Genomic DNA, 15,946 nt, shown 5'->3' with positions numbered 1-15,946 from the left:
CTGACGTAGGACAGCGCGTGGCCCTGTGGTGTGTGTCACGGGCCGAGGGCCAGCCCTCCACTCTGGGGATCGGCTCCCTCCTCACTCTGACTTTCCTTGCAGCCCTCACCGGGCCTGTTCCGGACCTGAAGAAGTGCTCCCAGGGCTCTGCGGTGCTGTGCCAGGACCTGAGGACTGCGGTCGACTGCGGGGCGCTGAAGCACTGCCAGCAGATGGTCTGGAGCAAGCCCACTGTGGTGAGTCGCCAGGCCCCTCCCTCCATCCCTCCTGTGTGATGCTGCTCCTCAGTGTGACCCCTGGAAGGTGGGGCTGTCCCATCCCATCCTGTCCTGTCCCCACCCCTCCCCCAGGCCCTGTCTTGATGACGTAGGGCTGAGGTCCTTTGTCTGCCTCTGTGTGCACCCTGCGCTGTCTCTGGCTGCCTGCATGTCCCACTTCACTTCCCCGCCTAGATGAGCCCCCCCCCCCACTGCGCAGGCTCCCAGACACAACCTGTCCTTCATCACCCCACCAGCTACAAGTGGAGCGTTTCAAATCTCCGCATGTGATGTTTGGTTCTCCCTTAAACCCTCTCAAACAGGCAAACCACTGATTGAGACTCTAGAGCTTAGTAGCCATTGATGATTTTATTTTCAGCTATAACCATACTGGGGAAGATACCAATGATTTTTCATTTAAGTGGTGTTAAATATAGCACTTTAATAGGGGACTCTGGGAAATGATCTGAGCACAAGCCTCACACGCACTCTTCACATGTCCTGAGTCCCCTTGGAGACCACACTTTGCTGATGGTCCTGGTAGGATGCAGATGCTGCTCCTGGCTCACTCTAGGATGTCGTGTGGTACCCACTGTGTTGAGCCGAGTAGAGTCTGAATTCTCAATTTGTCAGTGGCCACTAGTGTTTCTTCAGTAAGAGAAAAGAACTTAAATAACATTGTTCTTTTAGAAATAGTTTCTGCTGGGCATGGTGGCGCACACCTGTAATCCCAGTACTTGGGAGGCTAAGAAAGGAGGATTGCAGGTTCCAGGACAGCCTCAGCAACATAGTGAGACTCTTAGCAACTAGCAAGACCCTGTTTCACAACGAATAAAAAGGCTAGGGGTATAGCTCAGAGGTAGAATGCCCTTGGGTAACTAAACAATAAATAAATAAAAAGAAATTGTCTCGTACCACATGTACCAAGCAGAGCCTAAAGGGCATGGGGTACAAGAAAGGGCTTCTGTCCCACGGAAGCACAGAGTGTTGTATAGATCATACCTGCCCTTCCCTGTGCTCCCAGTTCTCCTTGCAGAGGCAGGAGGCTGTGAAGTGGAATGTGGCCTTGACCATAGCCCTGGCTTTCAACTGTGTGGGGTGAGAATTGCCTACAAATAACAATCCTTCCCCTTTGTGCTTTTTCTTTTAGAAGTCCCTCCCATGCGACATATGCAAGGATGTCATCACGGCCGCCAGCAACATGCTGAAAGAAAATGTCACTGAGGTGAGCGGCACGGTGCCTGGCTGTGGCCGAGGCCGCGTGTCTTGGCTCTGTAGGAGAGCTATAACTCGGGGTCCAGACAGAAAAGGCCCAGGCTGGGGCACAGGGGCAAGAGGGGAGGATGTCTTCTGTAAAGGGAGGGCCTCGTAGGAAATATTTTAAGCCTTAGGGAGACATACTGTTTATTTCACAGTCTTTTTTTAAAAAAAAATCTTAAACATTTATTTAAAAATTTTTTTTTTGTACTGGGGATTTAAATTGAAACCAGGGGCATTCTACTTCTGTGCTACACCCCTAGCCCTTTTTACTGTTTTGTTTTGAAGCAGAGTGTCACAGGTCGCTGAGAGTCATGCTACGTTGCTGAGGCTAGCTTTAAACCTATGGTCCTTCTGTCTCAGCCTCCCAGTTACTAGGATTATAGGTGTGTGCCACCATGCCCGGCTCACTTTGAAAATTCGAAACTATTCTTTGAATACAAATAGGCTGAAGGGCCTCGTTTGTAGACCCTCTGGACTAAATATTAAACACACGAGATTAACCAGGATTTTACACTGCGTGCCATCGGCTTGTAACTTAGCCTGTGGTCATCGCTTTGGCTGTCCCTGTGCAGTTTTCTTTGCCTGCAGGAGCACAGGTCAAAGAATCTTGGTTTTGAGTTTTCACGTGTGTCTGATTTTGCCTGAGCCGAGGAGACATGGGGGGCTGCTAGCTTTCCACCGTCCTTTGTCCTGAGGGCTCTTTTGCAGGCTTGCTTTTTGAGGCATCACAGTGGGCCCCTTGCCTTCAGGTATGTACATTTCCTCCCTTCTAGGAAGGGAAGAAGCCCTTCCTGATTCTGGCCTTTGCCTTGTGTCTCCTGGCAGGAGGAGATCCTCACTTACCTGGAGAAGACCTGCGACTGGCTTCCTAACCCGAACCTTTCGGCCTCATGCAAGGAGATGGTTGACTCCTACCTGCCTGTCATCCTGGACATGATTAAAGGGGAAATGGTAGGTGACAGGGAACAGGATTTTCCTTCAAGGTGCTTCCAGGGCCCAGAGGAGGCAGTTGCCCACAAGCAGCGTGATTCAGATGGAAAGGCTGTTCTTGGCTCTGTCCTTCACAGCTCCGGAGTGTGGTTCTGCCCTCCAGCACAGCCGTGGCACAATAGGCCTTCTGCGTCTAATGTGCCTGGCTGGTGAGATTGCAGCAGAGGCAGAGGGTAGCACTGCGGAACGTTCATAGGTGTCAGATAACATGCCATCTTTGACCCTTTGAGCAGGCCAATAACTTCATGTCTGAATTTCAAGTCATTTTATTTCTGTGCATTTATGATTAAGGAATAATTCAGGGAATGTACTTTTGCGCTCACCTACAATGGAATCTTCCATTCATCAGGTATGAATTGTACAAAAAACCATGTGTCAGAGGCTGAATTTCTAGCCTGAACAAGGAACTAACTGGAATTTGGAAAGGCCTTGAGGAAGGAGAGGTGTTTATGAAACTGTAGAAGGCCATCAGGGCAGGAATGTCCCAAGACAAGATCAAGGTTTTGGCAAGGAAGGCAGGGTCACGTCATGCCAGGCTGTGTTCTAGGCTTGCACATGTGGCGGGAAGCTGTTGGAGCATTGCCAAGGTCACATGGCCGAGGTACAAGTTCCAAAAGGTCTAAATCCCACTGCCTTGAGCTGTGTAGGGGACACAAGCAGGATGCTCAGGAGGTTATGGCAGTGTGTGGGAGCTGTGGTGGCGATGGTGGAGGCGAACAGGTGCACATATCTGTTTGGAGGTTGAATGGACAGGCCTTGCTCATGGAGAGGACATGCATAAGGGAGGCAAGAGTTAGGGGTGTCTTCCAGGTCGTTAAGAAGATGCTGGTGGAATCATTTGCTAAGATGGAGTTGGAGGGGGAACAGGCTGGGTGGGGTAGAATCAGAGAAATTGGAGGTGTCTATGCAGTGGGCTTGTCTACTGGGTAGGGGATGTGAACTTGGGAACTCTAAAGAAGGGAGGTAAAATAGTTTGTGGGAACTTGTTGGGAGGAGGTGGCTCAATTGTTAGCCCTCCCCCGCGATCCACTGCTCATAGGTCATAATTTTCCCTCCCTCCCTTCCTACCTCTCCTTCTTCCCTTTCTTGTTTTTCCCAGTGCTGGAGATGGAACCCAAGGCCTCATAAATGCTTGGCAAAGAGTTATAATTTTCAAAGCCAGGCGTGGTGGCGCACGCTTGTAATCCCAGCATTCGGGAGGCTGAAACCGGAGGATCTCTGTTCGCAGATAGCCTCCGCTACTTAGTGAGGCCCTCTGTAACTCAGTGAGACCCTTTTTCAAAATAATAAAAAGTAGGGCAGGGGGTGTAGCTCGGAGGTCGAATGCCCCTGGGTTCCATCCCCAGACCCACAAAGAAAAAAAAATTTTTTTCACACCCTCTCCAGGTATGCCGAGCAGTTTAAACTTTCACAGTAAAGTTCTGCGTTTCTTTTTTTCAGTGCTAGGGCTCAAACCCAGAGCCCTGTGCATGCTGCGCAAGTGTCTCCCACGGAGCCACACCCTCTGTGCTGCTTTCTAAGAGATGTGAGGACGGGACCGACTCCCAGGCAGGTGGCCTATGTGGTTCTCCTGTTTTGTTCAGTTGGGTTTCTCTCCCCACCAGAGCCGTCCAGAGGAGGTGTGCTCTGCCCTCAGCCTCTGCAAGTCTCTTCAGAAGCACCTGGCAGAGCTGGAACATCAGAAGCAGCTTGAGGCCAATAAGATCCCAGAAGTGGACATGTCTGAGTTGGTGGCTCCCTTCATGGCCAATATCCCCCTCCTCCTGTACCCTCAGAATGGCCCCCAGAGCAAGCCCCAGCCAGAGGTAAGGTGGGGTGCCCAGTAACTGAAACCCTATAGAAGTGTGGTCGAGTGAGCTGTTGGTGGCAAGGGTGTGTGTGTGTGTGTGTGTGTGTGTGTGTGTGTGTGCGAGAGAGAGAGTGTGCGCGTGTGAGCGAGCAGCAGCGATACATAGGTAGGTAGATAAGGGTAAGGGACAACATGTACATGGTTCTAAACAGAAGCCTGTTCCTTCATGTGGCTTTGCAGGTACATAACTAAACCTGAACAGCTGTAGGCCAGTTTTCAGGTGTTACACCATGAAGTTTCTATAGAATGGGATGCAATATTTTACGGTGCTGGGAATGGTACCCAGGGCCCTGTGTATGCCAGCCGTGTGCTCTACCGCTGAGCTGAGCTCCACCCTGGCCGCCTCCCTGTTTTACAGCACTATTACTATGATGAATACCCAGTTGATTTTAAACCTCAGCTGTTTGGGGCCTGTAAACCCCGTTGGACTGCTCAGCCAGGCATCCTGCGCTGCGGCTCTGGGTGGATGAGAAGCCTCTGCACTGCACTTGTAATTGTCCTTCTCTGCAGGCCAGTGGAGACGTCTGCCAGGACTGCGTTCAGATGGTCACTGACATCCAGACTGCTGTGAGGACCAACTCCACCTTTGTGGAGGGCTTGGTGGAACACGCCAAGGAGGAGTGTGACCGCCTGGGGCCTGGCATGTCTGACATGGTGAGGGACTCTCCTGGAGGGTGTTCTGGGCCAGGCAGGACAGTGCAGACAGGACTGGGGGCCTCGGAAGCATTGAAGGTCCAGCCTATGGTTTCAGATAATCTCTTTCCTTTTCCCAGCTGCTTTAAGTGGGGACCTTAGATAGACTTTGGTTAATTAAATCAGACACCTAACAAAACTCTTGGGACAAAATGGTGGAAGAGACCACTTTTGTCAAAATTTATTTTCTTCCTGACTGTATTAGAAACATTAGAACCACTTGCAGCCCTTTTGAAAAAATTGGCTGTTGTACGTGAGGCCTGTGCAGGTACCTACAGGTACTTACTGAAGGAAACAGTTGCCATCTGTGGGAAGCCTTGTAAGCTGGCTTGCAGGATGCTCACCTGGGCCTGGGAGCCATCCCTGGGCCTGTGGCCTCACACCTATTTTGTTAGCCCCTTTGGTGGTTTTATTTCTTGGACCTATTCCCATTATTAACCCTGCTCATGATATTGATGTGTAAACCTGAAATCCAGCTTAGCATGCCTGAGCACCTGAAACCTGCCAAGCTGGCGAGTGGAGATGGCGGCTGGAATCATTCTGTGCTCTGGGGTTGAAAGTGGCTTTCCTGGTTAGGAATGGTTGGTCTTGGGAGCTGAGGGCACCTTTCTGTTGAGATATTCTCCTTAGGCTGACGGCCATTTTGCTTGGCATCCTGAAAGCCTGGGACTCTTGTAGAGTCATTGAAGTGTCTTTGCAGTTGTTCTCTTAATTGGTTTCCCAGTCCAGCCATTTCTGAGGCCTATGGCATTACCCTAGGATTTTCTCACTGAGGAAGCATTCAGTTTACTACAGCGGGCATTATTCTCTGAGGATCTACTAGAAATACTAGATTTGTGTGACAGTAGGCAGTCAAAAAAGTCATTCTAACTTGCCTCTACTGGATTTAAATTGTACAGCCCTGCTGAGAACATGTGAATGGGTTTGAAAAGTAATTTTGGATTGCAAGATTCATTGTTACTGCTCCTGCTCAGGAGCAGTGTATCTTGTAGCTACATTCTAAGTTGCTGTTGAGTGGCTGTTGTATGACCTTGGGGCAAGTTTAGGCCATAAAACACAGAGGACAAAAACCTCTTTAAGTTCCCTTGGTAAACAGTTTCAAAACACCTTCTTCACACATTTCCTGCCTGTTGTAGAATAACTTGTCACTTTCACTTTATTAAAACTGGCTCAGAGCATAATAGTCACCAGTTAGCACTTTTGGAAGTGCTGGTTTTTTTCTTCTGGGTGAGGGGTGCATTGTTACAGTCGTTAATTTAACAAGCTGTTTTTCTTTCTTTTTCTCCAGTGCAAGAATTATATCAACCAGTATTCTGAAATTGCTATCCAAATGATGATGCATATGGTAGGTGGCAGGGGAACCCCTTGTTAGCATTTTTATTCTAAATGATGTTGTTTCCAGGAATTTTAAAAATTAATTGTATGACTTATTTTCCCTTCTTTACTTTAAGAGTACTGAATTAGGCTTAGAGTACTGAATTAAACTCTCTACTTGGGATCTCAGTCCTCCTGCCAGTGAGGGCCGAATGAAGCAGCCTCACCCCAGAGCTGCCCTGCCTGTGGCTTGAGACTGTTGGCCTGTGCATGAGTAAGCTGGCCATCACATTGCTAGTAGCCGGCCTTATCCTGGGACCTGTAGCAGTAACCTGCTCTTTAACTAAACCAGGCTGGAGCATTGCTGCGGTACAGCCTGAGTTGGGGGCAGGGGTGGGGATGAATCCCGCATGGCAGAATTGGCCCTTTGCCATGTAGCAGGGCCACCTCACTCCCATAGTGGTGTCTGATGTGTCAGAGGGCAGGGCATTCATCCCTCAGCGGTGGGAAACAGGCTGGCTCTCCATGTCTTATGTTGTCATAGGGAGCTGGCTGAGGGCATCCTGACCCGGGAGGCGCCCCTGGCCTTAGATTTAGTCTGCAGACCTGGAGCCGGGTGGGTTGTCCTGTTTTCTTATCATGCTGATTTTCTGTGCTGAGATTGTTATATATCCTCAGGTTCTCTAAACAGAGGCCTGCAAACTGTAGCCCAGCACCTGCTTTGTAGGTGAAGCTTTGTTGGAATCTGTGATGGTCATTTGTGCTCCATGGCACGAGGGAGTCACTGCAGTCAGGGCATGTGGCCTGCAGAGTCTGACTGAGTGACCCTTGGCTTGCTCTGTCCACTCAGTAATGGGCACATTGGTTTATTTGGGATTACTGCTCACCTAATTTGTAAAAGCATTTAAAGGTAGCTTGCATAGTGCAGCTGAAGGAGGTTATAAATAAGTGTACGCCTTTGATGTGACTTTCGAAGTGCTTTCTTAGAGCTAATCTAAAGATATTGTCCTCATTTAAATACTGTATAGACTTTTTTTGGGAAAATATGGATAATACTCCCCACAAGAAAAATTATTTGCAGTAGTTCTCAAAACACCAATGGAGTCATATTTATTTATTTTAACATATAAAATACATGTGTTTTATATATATTTTATATACTTGTACTTTGTAGTTTGCATTTCCCCTAAAAAGCATATGGATCATTAAATATTCCCCTACAGATGATTTTTCCACGGCTACACCTTAGTCCACCGTGTGGGTAGAACATAATTTATGCAACCAGTCCCCTGTGGCTGGGCATTTAGATCGCAGGTTTGCACTTGGAGTGATGAACATCCTTAGAGCCAATTATAACACGCGTCTGTGCACGTTCCCCTTGATGTGCTACCTAAAGCCGGAGTGGCCAAGTGAAAGCGCACGGTTTTCTACTCACTTCTCACATCTGCCTTCCAGGCTGGCATTTGGCCATGGGTAGATGGCCCCTGAGGCCAGGCAGGGAGAGCCGAGCATCTGCACCTCACACCTGCTCTAACTAACCTGTGGGGAAGGCCAGGCGGGGTTAGGCTCGTGGGGGTGGAGAGCCTTTACAATGGCATTTTCTGGGGACTTTGCGGTAGGGTGTTTTGAACATGATGTAGTGTTCAGTCCAGTGACAGTGCACACGCTAGCCAGACACTGTGGCTTGCCCCTTGAAGGCCAGAGTAGTTTTCCGGGGAGCAAGATTGATTGCTGATACCAGCCCCCCGGAGTGTTTTTCTCAAACTTCTGACATCCTTATGCCTTGTTAACTGCTTGATTATTGTTGTTTTAATTTTTCTTAACTGTTGTGTCCTTTCCTTTCTCTTATTTTCATCTCCGATTTCCTGTTTTTTTGTTCAACAGCAGGATCAGGTATGTGATGGAGAATTTGCTTGTAGTAGTGATCTGCTGCTTTTCCTAGTTACTTTGCTTTTTGGGGGGGTCTAGTGTGGTCAGCTTTGACAGATACAAGAGCTAGTTGCAAAAGGCCAGGGTCCCCTCTATTCTAGGCCTCCTTCCCCTGAGGTGCAGCTCTGAGGCCTTGGGGGTTGCATCTCCCTTCACGGGTCTGGAAGACGAAGCCAGCGGAGCTTTGCAGTCAGTTATGGTCGATGCAGTGTGCATCCATTGGCGTGATGATGGGAACAGGGTGGTCCTAGAAGTCCACTCCTTGTGTCTGTCACAACACAAGTAGGCATTGCATGTCTTTAATGCTGTTTTGATAACCCCAGGAATGCTTTTGCTGCATGAGCAAATTAGTTCTGCAAATAACAGACTGTTCCCCTGTTGAATCCAGAGAACTGGAAACAATCTCTTGATTGTAGCTTCTGCCCTTCTGGGTGATGGGGTCTTTTGGGATCTGGAGCCATCTCATATGGCAAACTATAGGAACCATGCCCCCGGTCCACACTGGCTGAGCCAGGGTCCTTTGGGGCTGTTCCAAGCATTGATTGGTTTCTTCTAAACATTGTCGTCTCTCTCTAGGGATTAGATTTAGATGTTTGGAAGGCTTTTTTTTTTTTTAACTGGGTATTGACCCCAAAGGCATTCTACCTCCAACCTATACCCCCAAACCCTTTTTATTTATTTATTTTTATTTATAAATAGGGTCTTGTGAAGTTGGCGAGGATCTTACTAAGTTGCTGAGTCTGACCTCAAGCCTGCAATCTTCCTTTTGTACTCCCAAGTACTGAGATTACAAGCATGAGCTACCAAGCATGGATGGAAGGCATTTTGAAGTCTAATGGGAGGAGAATTGGGTTGGAATGCTTGGATTTTCTCCTTGGCCGTCTTGAGTCAAAACAGAGCTGATCCTGAGACAAGAGCACCCATATACGTCCTAAACCTTGACATTTTTTTTTGTCCTAAAATGCTTGCTGTCTCTTAGCCTTGTTCTAACCTTGCCTCATTCTTAAGGTGTGCCACACATGGAGAATTTGGTGTATACTTTTCCCTGTCTCCACAGTGTTAATTCTAGAGCCTTCTAGATAGTACAGGATAAACAAGTGAGGTCTGGCGTGGCTTTAGTAGTCCTGTTCCTGCTGCTTTTAGGTGTGGTAAGAGACAGCCCACAGGCCCAGGGCTGGGTGCTGTCTGCATTTAACTCACACAGTACATAGGATCTGTATTCTTTTTTGTGCTTGACCACCACAAGATGTACTGCTGGAGATTTCCAAACTCTTTCCTTCTGGGTAGCTTGGTGTCTAGATGGATTGGGCTGAAGACCTTGTGATTTAAAATGACTAATCATCTTGGGTTGGGCTCCCATATACTGTGTGCATTCATGAGCACAGAGTGTGGCTTTTAAGAAAAGCCAGTGTTTCCCCTTATTGCGTCATTTTAAATGGTCTTGCCGCTGAAAGATCTGGTGTGGTTTTATTTCCAACACATTTGGCTTTCTCTTTATTGGGCATTGTAGTTCCCCTCTGGAAGGAATACAGGGCTCACCTCTACTGAGAGTGAGCCGAGAAACACATCCTGGTGCAGCCCAGGTGTGCTTGGGGATGCTAAACGTGCTGGGGAATTTGTGGCCATGGGTGGCCGAGGGGACTGCCAGGGCCCCTACTCCCCAGACATAGTTGCTTGGTGTACTGTGCTCTTGGACAGGAGCCCTTTTCAGCTGAATCTGGGTGGGGGAGGGTCAGCCTTGACATTGGGACCTGATTGCTCCCAGCACCCCACCTTTGCGTCCAGAGTTCAGGGCTGTGGGGTGGTGGGCCCAGGCTGCATCTGACCTGAGATTCTGTGTTCTCTTCAGCAACCCAAGGAGATCTGTGCACTGTTTGGGTTCTGTGACGAGGTCAAGAAAATACCTATGCAGACTCTGGTCCCTGCTGTCGAGGCTGCTGAGAACGTCGTCCCTGCCTTGAAGCTGGTGGAGCCCCTTGAGGTACCTGCTATCATAGTAACGTGCTAGCTGGGCCTATGTGACACCTCACCACCCCACACTGTGTTACATGCTACGAGTTACACACTCATTCCTTGTCTGGCTCCTAAAGGTGTTTGCATTTGAGACCACTAGTTATTGTATGGTTATCCCCCTCTACCCTGAGCTGTTTTGAAAACATTTTATAAGCCCTGGTGGCCATGGAGCAGGTCTGTGGGTTTTCAGCATGCCACTGAGGGTGGTTTTTCAGTGCCCAGCTCCAGCCTAACCTTTTTACACCCCTGGACTCAAAGTGCAGTCAGTTTTCCCAGAGCACCACCCCCAGGGCCTGGAAAGAAGCCTCACTGGGCCGGCTGCCTGGACATGTGTGTGCAGGTGTGTCTTGTCTATCTAGATTCTCTGGCAAAGATCTGCTCCATTCCACGGTGGTCTTGTGTCTAGCATTTCTTATAGGGCAGGTTGGTAGTGTAGGGCTTCAGTGAAGAAACAAAGCCCTTTTGCATTCTGCCTCTTCAGGGCTGGTGTGTCTGTCCTTGAGTGGCCGAGTGGACTGGCAGGGCCCCTACCCCAGACCTTAGGTGCAGCACACACACACACTTCCTATTCTAGAATCTCCCTGACTGTCCCTCCCTCCCTCTCCTGTCTGCTCTCTGCATGGGCCATGTGTGGCCACAGGAAAGGGTCAGGGTGTCAGATGGAATGAGGGGAGCATGGCCGTGTGCTCACAGAGGTCTCCTAGACCCTAGCCTGCCCTGCCCACCCAGTTCATGGCCATAGAACATGGGAGAGAGTTACAGCTTGTACTCTTTAACATGTGACCCCTTATTACATTTAAACAAAATTAAGCAAAGTCGGAACTTCAGTTCCTTGGTTACACTAGCTACATTTAAGTGCTTGGTAGACACACATAGCTGGGATCTGCTGTACTAGACAGCAGAGATAGAAAATGTTTATGTTGTCCCAGACAGTTTAGATTGTAGAAAAGCAGTCTTGGGTGCTACTGGGACTTGGGACAGTCAAAAGCAAACCTGAAATGTGTTTACAACTCTGACTTCTGAATAGTAGGTGTGTACTAAATCTCTTGTTCTGTTCCTTCTTTTTCTTTTTGTAGTGTTAGGGATCGGACCTAGGGGCATTCTACCTCTGAGCTATACTTTATCACTACTTAAAATATATATTTTTTTTTTTTTTTTTTTTTTTGCTTGGCGTGGTTGCGCACGCTTGTAATCCCCACGCTTGGGAGGCTGAGACAGGTGGATTGCACAGGTTCGAAGCCAGCCTCAGCTCCTTAGGCTCTTGGCAACTTAGTGAGACTCTGTTTCCAAATAAAATATAAAATAGCTCTGGGAGTATAGCCCAGAGGTAGAAAGCCTCTGGATTCCACCCCCAGTACCACCAAAAAAATAAAATATATATATATATATATATATATATATTAATTTTGAAACAGTCTAAGATGCAGATGGCCTCACGAAGTTGCTGAGGCTGGCCACAAACCTGTGATCCTCCTGTCTCAACCCAGGGTTATTCTATCTCTGGGCTATACCCCAGCCCTCTTTATTTTTATGTTGAAGCAGGGTCTCACTAAGTTACTGAGGCAGGTCTCAAACCTGCGGTTCTCCTGTCTCAGCCTCCCAGGCACTGGGATAGGCACGCACCACCACACCTGGATTGAATGCCTGTGTTTTGAGGAAGGAGTAGAGGTATAGGAGGGGGGAGACGTGGTAGAGGACGGGGGAAGGGAAGGGTCCCTAATCATAGATAAGTTGTAGGAAATTGAACTTGGGTGGGAGAGGAAGCCACACACCATTTTGAACGCAGTAGGCGGGGGCCCTCTGTGTGAGGCTCATCTGCGCTGCTCTCCGAGTCCTTGTTAGCAGGACTGGGGGCCTGCCTCGCAGCAGTAAAGCCTTCCTGTTGTCCTTGTGCCCTTTCAACAGGAGGAGTTAATCCAGGCAGAGGCTAATGTTTTGTGCAAGGCATGCGAGTTGGTGGTGAAGAAGGCAATCAGCCTGCTCGAGAGCAACAATACTGAGGTATGTTATCCTCCTTGAAAGTGAAACTCGCCTGTCCTTCAGTCAGAAGGCTCCATTGGAGCATCCAGGGGAAGGGGGTGTGACGTTTTGGCCCTTGACTTTTTTTTTTTTGGTACTGGAGATCGAATCTAGGCTCATCCTCTGAGTTACACCCCAGCCCTTTATTTTAATTTTGGAACCAGGACTCATTGAGTTGCTGAGGCTGGCCTTGAACCTGTGATCCACGTGTTTCAGCCTCCCATGTGCTGTGGTTACACATGCAACTTTGTACTCTGCTGTTATTTATTTATTTTTTTTTTAAGATTTAAAGAAGCTTATTAGAAAGCTAGAAATACAGAAAATAGAAATACAGCCCCATGCCAAAATGGCATGGGGGGGGGGATGGCTTGAAATGAATATATCCATACTCTGCTGTTTTTGTTGTTGTTGTTTTGCGTTTTTGCAGTGCTGGGCCTGGAATGCAGGGCCTGGGGCATGCTAGGCAAGGCCTTTACCACTGGGCCACCCTCAGCCCTCCTTTGACACCAGCCTGGGAGTGTGTACAGCCACGCCCCTGTCTGTAGAAGGCAGGTGGGCAAGGCTGCTTTGCTCTGCTCATAGCTTTGGTCTTTCTAGCTGTGCACACCTCCTGGGAGGGTTCGCTGTTGTCTGGTTTCCTGGGATTCTCAGAATTTCTCCCACCCCTGATCCTCTCATTCTGTATTTCAGGAAGAAATACTCCATGCCTTGGACCACGTGTGCTCCTTGCTGCCCAAATCCTCATCAGAAAAGTGCCAGGAGGTGGTGGATACATTTGGCAGATCCATCCTGTCGCTCCTTCTGGACGAGGTGACCCCTGAGCTGGTGTGCAGTGAACTCCGTCTCTGCAAGGGCCGGGTCAGGGTCAACCAGATGGGGAAGATCGGCCAGGCCGGATCGCCCGAGCCTCCCAAACTACCTGTGATGCCCAAACTGCCGGCGCTGCCTGGTGAGCCCTGGCATGAGAGGGAGAGGATGGGTCCTGGGCTGGGGAGGATTCTGCCAGCATCCATCCTTGCATTTTCTTGTTAGCACGTGTGACTTCGCTGAAGGGCGATGGTTTCTGCGAGGTGTGCAAGAAGTTGGTCAGCTATTTGGAGCACAACCTGGAGAAAAACAGCACCAAGCAGGAGATCCTGGCAGCGCTTGAGAAAGGCTGCAGCTTCCTGCCCGACCCCTACCAGAAGGAGGTAGCAGAGGCTGAAGCAGCTTATGCCCCTGGGTGCAGAGGCAAGGGAAGTCGGCTGGCTTTGGCTTAGGCTTAGAGATGATCTGTTGGTGGGTGTGGACCCGTGGAGGGGAAGGGACCTAAGCCCGTGAGGCTAGGCATGGTGGGTGGGTGGGGGGTCTGGGAGGGAGGCTCTGAGTTGGGAGTGTCAGGGACTTGTAGAGAGTGTGGTGTGTCCAGCGCCTGTCTGGCCCCACTGTACTCTTGCACTCCCCGACTTGGACCCGTGTCCCCATTTTACTTGGCAGTGTGATGAGTTTGTGGCCGAGTACGAGCCGGTGCTGGTTGAAGTCCTTGTGGAGGTGATGGACCCTTCCTTTGTGTGCTCGGTAAGCCTCACCGGCCAGCCGGACCCTCCCAAGACAAGATCTGGGAGGAGCGCTAGACCCGAGTTTCCACTGGGACTTTGGGCCTTGGGGCAGAGTCTGGGAGAGCCAGGAAGGCAGAGAACTAGGCCTTTAGGCCTCCTCACTCGTCAGCAGCCCTGCCCATCTGAGGGCATGTCAGAGTTCTCATTCCATTTGCTTCTGGAAGCTCTTAGCCTCAGTTCTGGAAAGGAATGACTGGGCAGCCCCTAACTCTTTCCCCTTTTGTACTTTTTCACCATATAGAAAATTGGAGCCTGCCCCTCTGCCCGCAAGCTTCTCTTGGGAACTGAGAAATGTGTCTGGGGTCCCAGCTACTGGTGCAAGAACAAGGAGACCGCAGCCCAGTGCAACGTGAGTAGCCCTGTGTTCTGCCCCGCCTGGCTTCCTGGCAGCTCTGGGCGAGCCCCGCCTGCTCGAGCCTCAGCAGTCTGCTCTCCACCTTGCCTTTAGGTGGAAACTGAGGCTTGCAGGGCTAACGTGCCCTTGCCTTCAGGGAGGAAGGGGTGTGTTTAGAGGTGGAGAGTCTTATGTTTGGTTTCTGCTCTTGTCTTCATTTCCTTTGTGTGACAGTGTCAGATCTTCACGAGGTCACTCAGGGATTGGGCAGAGGCTGGGGACTCATCACCCAGACCCGGGCCCAGATCCTGATGCGCCCCCACAGCATGTTTGCTATGGCCGGAGCCCGGCCTGAGTCTTCACTCAAGGCCAGCTGCTGTTCTCAAGTAGCCCGAGAGTCCCTGCCTGGCAGCCAGGATGTCCCGAGCCCCGTCCTGGCCAGGCAGCCACCAGTTGGGTGGCTTGTGCTGCTAGCCTGAGGCATGTGGGGCTGTTACTTAGTGTCTCTGTGCAACTGTTTCTTCCTCACTGGGGTTCCTCGTGGGCCACTGTAGGGAGGGGCAGAGACCCACCCCTGGTCCTGTCCACCTCCTTCCTCTATCCAGGCCCAGCCCGCCTGCACCTTCACCTCTAGCCTGTAGCACGGTGGGGGTGGCAGATTGGGTTCTACTGCCAGCCTGGGAACGCGTGCTCATGAGGAGGGTCTGCCCCAATGTGACTGAGCAGCAGGACACTGGGACCAGGTGGTAGTGGGTGAAGGGGTCCTGAGCCGTGCCTACATGAGTGTTTATCTGTAAAACACCAAGGGCTTTGCATCTGCTGCTCTGGACTCTTGCCTTAGGAGTCCCCAAAGCTCTGATGGCCACATGCTCCCTAGCTTTTTGTTTATATGGTATTGAGGATTGAACCAGGAGCATTCTACCTCTGAGTTGCACCCCCAACCCTGTTCTGTTTAGAAACGTGGTCTTGCTCGGTTGCTCTTACTGAGTCTCACTACTTGTGATCTCACTACCTACAATCCTAGTGTCTTAGCCTGCCCAGCACTGGGATTACAGATGTGACCCCCCACACCCACTGCGTCCTGGTTTTGATGTGGTCTTCAGCATTCGGTGCCACAGAGGACAAGATGCCAGGTTCCATTTTGGGTGATGAGTTTGTCTAAACTGTTTCCTCTTTTCCCAGGCTGTGGACCACTGCAAACGTCATGTGTGGAACTAGGAGTCCCATCCTTCAGAAGCCATAGCCTTCTTTCCTACTGTGTGTCTGGGGTAACGAATGCACAGATCTGTTCTAACAATAGGACCCCTTTGACCTCCCATGTCTGTCTTCCTAAGCATCGCTGTCACGAGGGAGATACTCGTCCCCACCAATGGAGCTGCTTCAGCATCCTCTTCCTGCTGGAAGGTTGAGGTCTCTAGTTGCCCTTGCATGGCACCTGCTGGGGAAGGGGAGTTAGTGCTGGTAGGAGCCTGTGCATCCTCTTGGCTGGGGCTCTGATCTGAGGTCCCTCCTATGCTGTAGCGGGACCTTTCCCTGTCCTGTTCAATAAAGCAGCCGAACAAAGGCAGTCTTATATAATTAGGCTTTAAAAATAACGTAATTTCTACAATAACAGAGCTTTTGGAAGCAGCTGCCGGGACTCGGGATGTTGGTGGGGTAGTGGGTTTGCTGTCCCTGGGTCAAACCTCGG

At 50.0% G+C, this 15,946-nt stretch overlaps 1 protein-coding gene across 1 annotated transcript in view; it reads left to right on the top strand.

Annotated features, from left to right (window-relative positions):
• Positions 1-15,474, top strand: part of PSAP (prosaposin) — a gene marked incomplete at both ends in the record, with an annotated part of 31,575 nt that extends 16,101 nt beyond the window's left edge. Inside the window, 13 exons of the mRNA XM_080693590.1 lie at positions 103-236; positions 1,408-1,482; positions 2,343-2,468; positions 4,112-4,312; positions 4,867-5,010; positions 6,338-6,394; positions 10,142-10,273; positions 12,211-12,306; positions 13,015-13,273; positions 13,357-13,514; positions 13,801-13,881; positions 14,164-14,271; positions 15,439-15,474. Of these exons, the coding sequence (XP_080549716.1) occupies positions 103-236; positions 1,408-1,482; positions 2,343-2,468; positions 4,112-4,312; positions 4,867-5,010; positions 6,338-6,394; positions 10,142-10,273; positions 12,211-12,306; positions 13,015-13,273; positions 13,357-13,514; positions 13,801-13,881; positions 14,164-14,271; positions 15,439-15,474 (1,607 nt within the window). The remainder of the gene's footprint in view (positions 1-102; positions 237-1,407; positions 1,483-2,342; positions 2,469-4,111; positions 4,313-4,866; positions 5,011-6,337; positions 6,395-10,141; positions 10,274-12,210; positions 12,307-13,014; positions 13,274-13,356; positions 13,515-13,800; positions 13,882-14,163; positions 14,272-15,438) is intronic.
• Between the last annotated feature and the right edge of the window lie 472 nt (positions 15,475-15,946).

This window comes from Muscardinus avellanarius, assembly GCF_963383645.1.
Source record: "Muscardinus avellanarius genome assembly, chromosome: 4".
In the NCBI taxonomy this organism is placed as follows: Eukaryota; Metazoa; Chordata; class Mammalia; order Rodentia; family Gliridae; genus Muscardinus; species Muscardinus avellanarius.
This window is presented reverse-complemented; position numbering and strand designations above follow the sequence as displayed.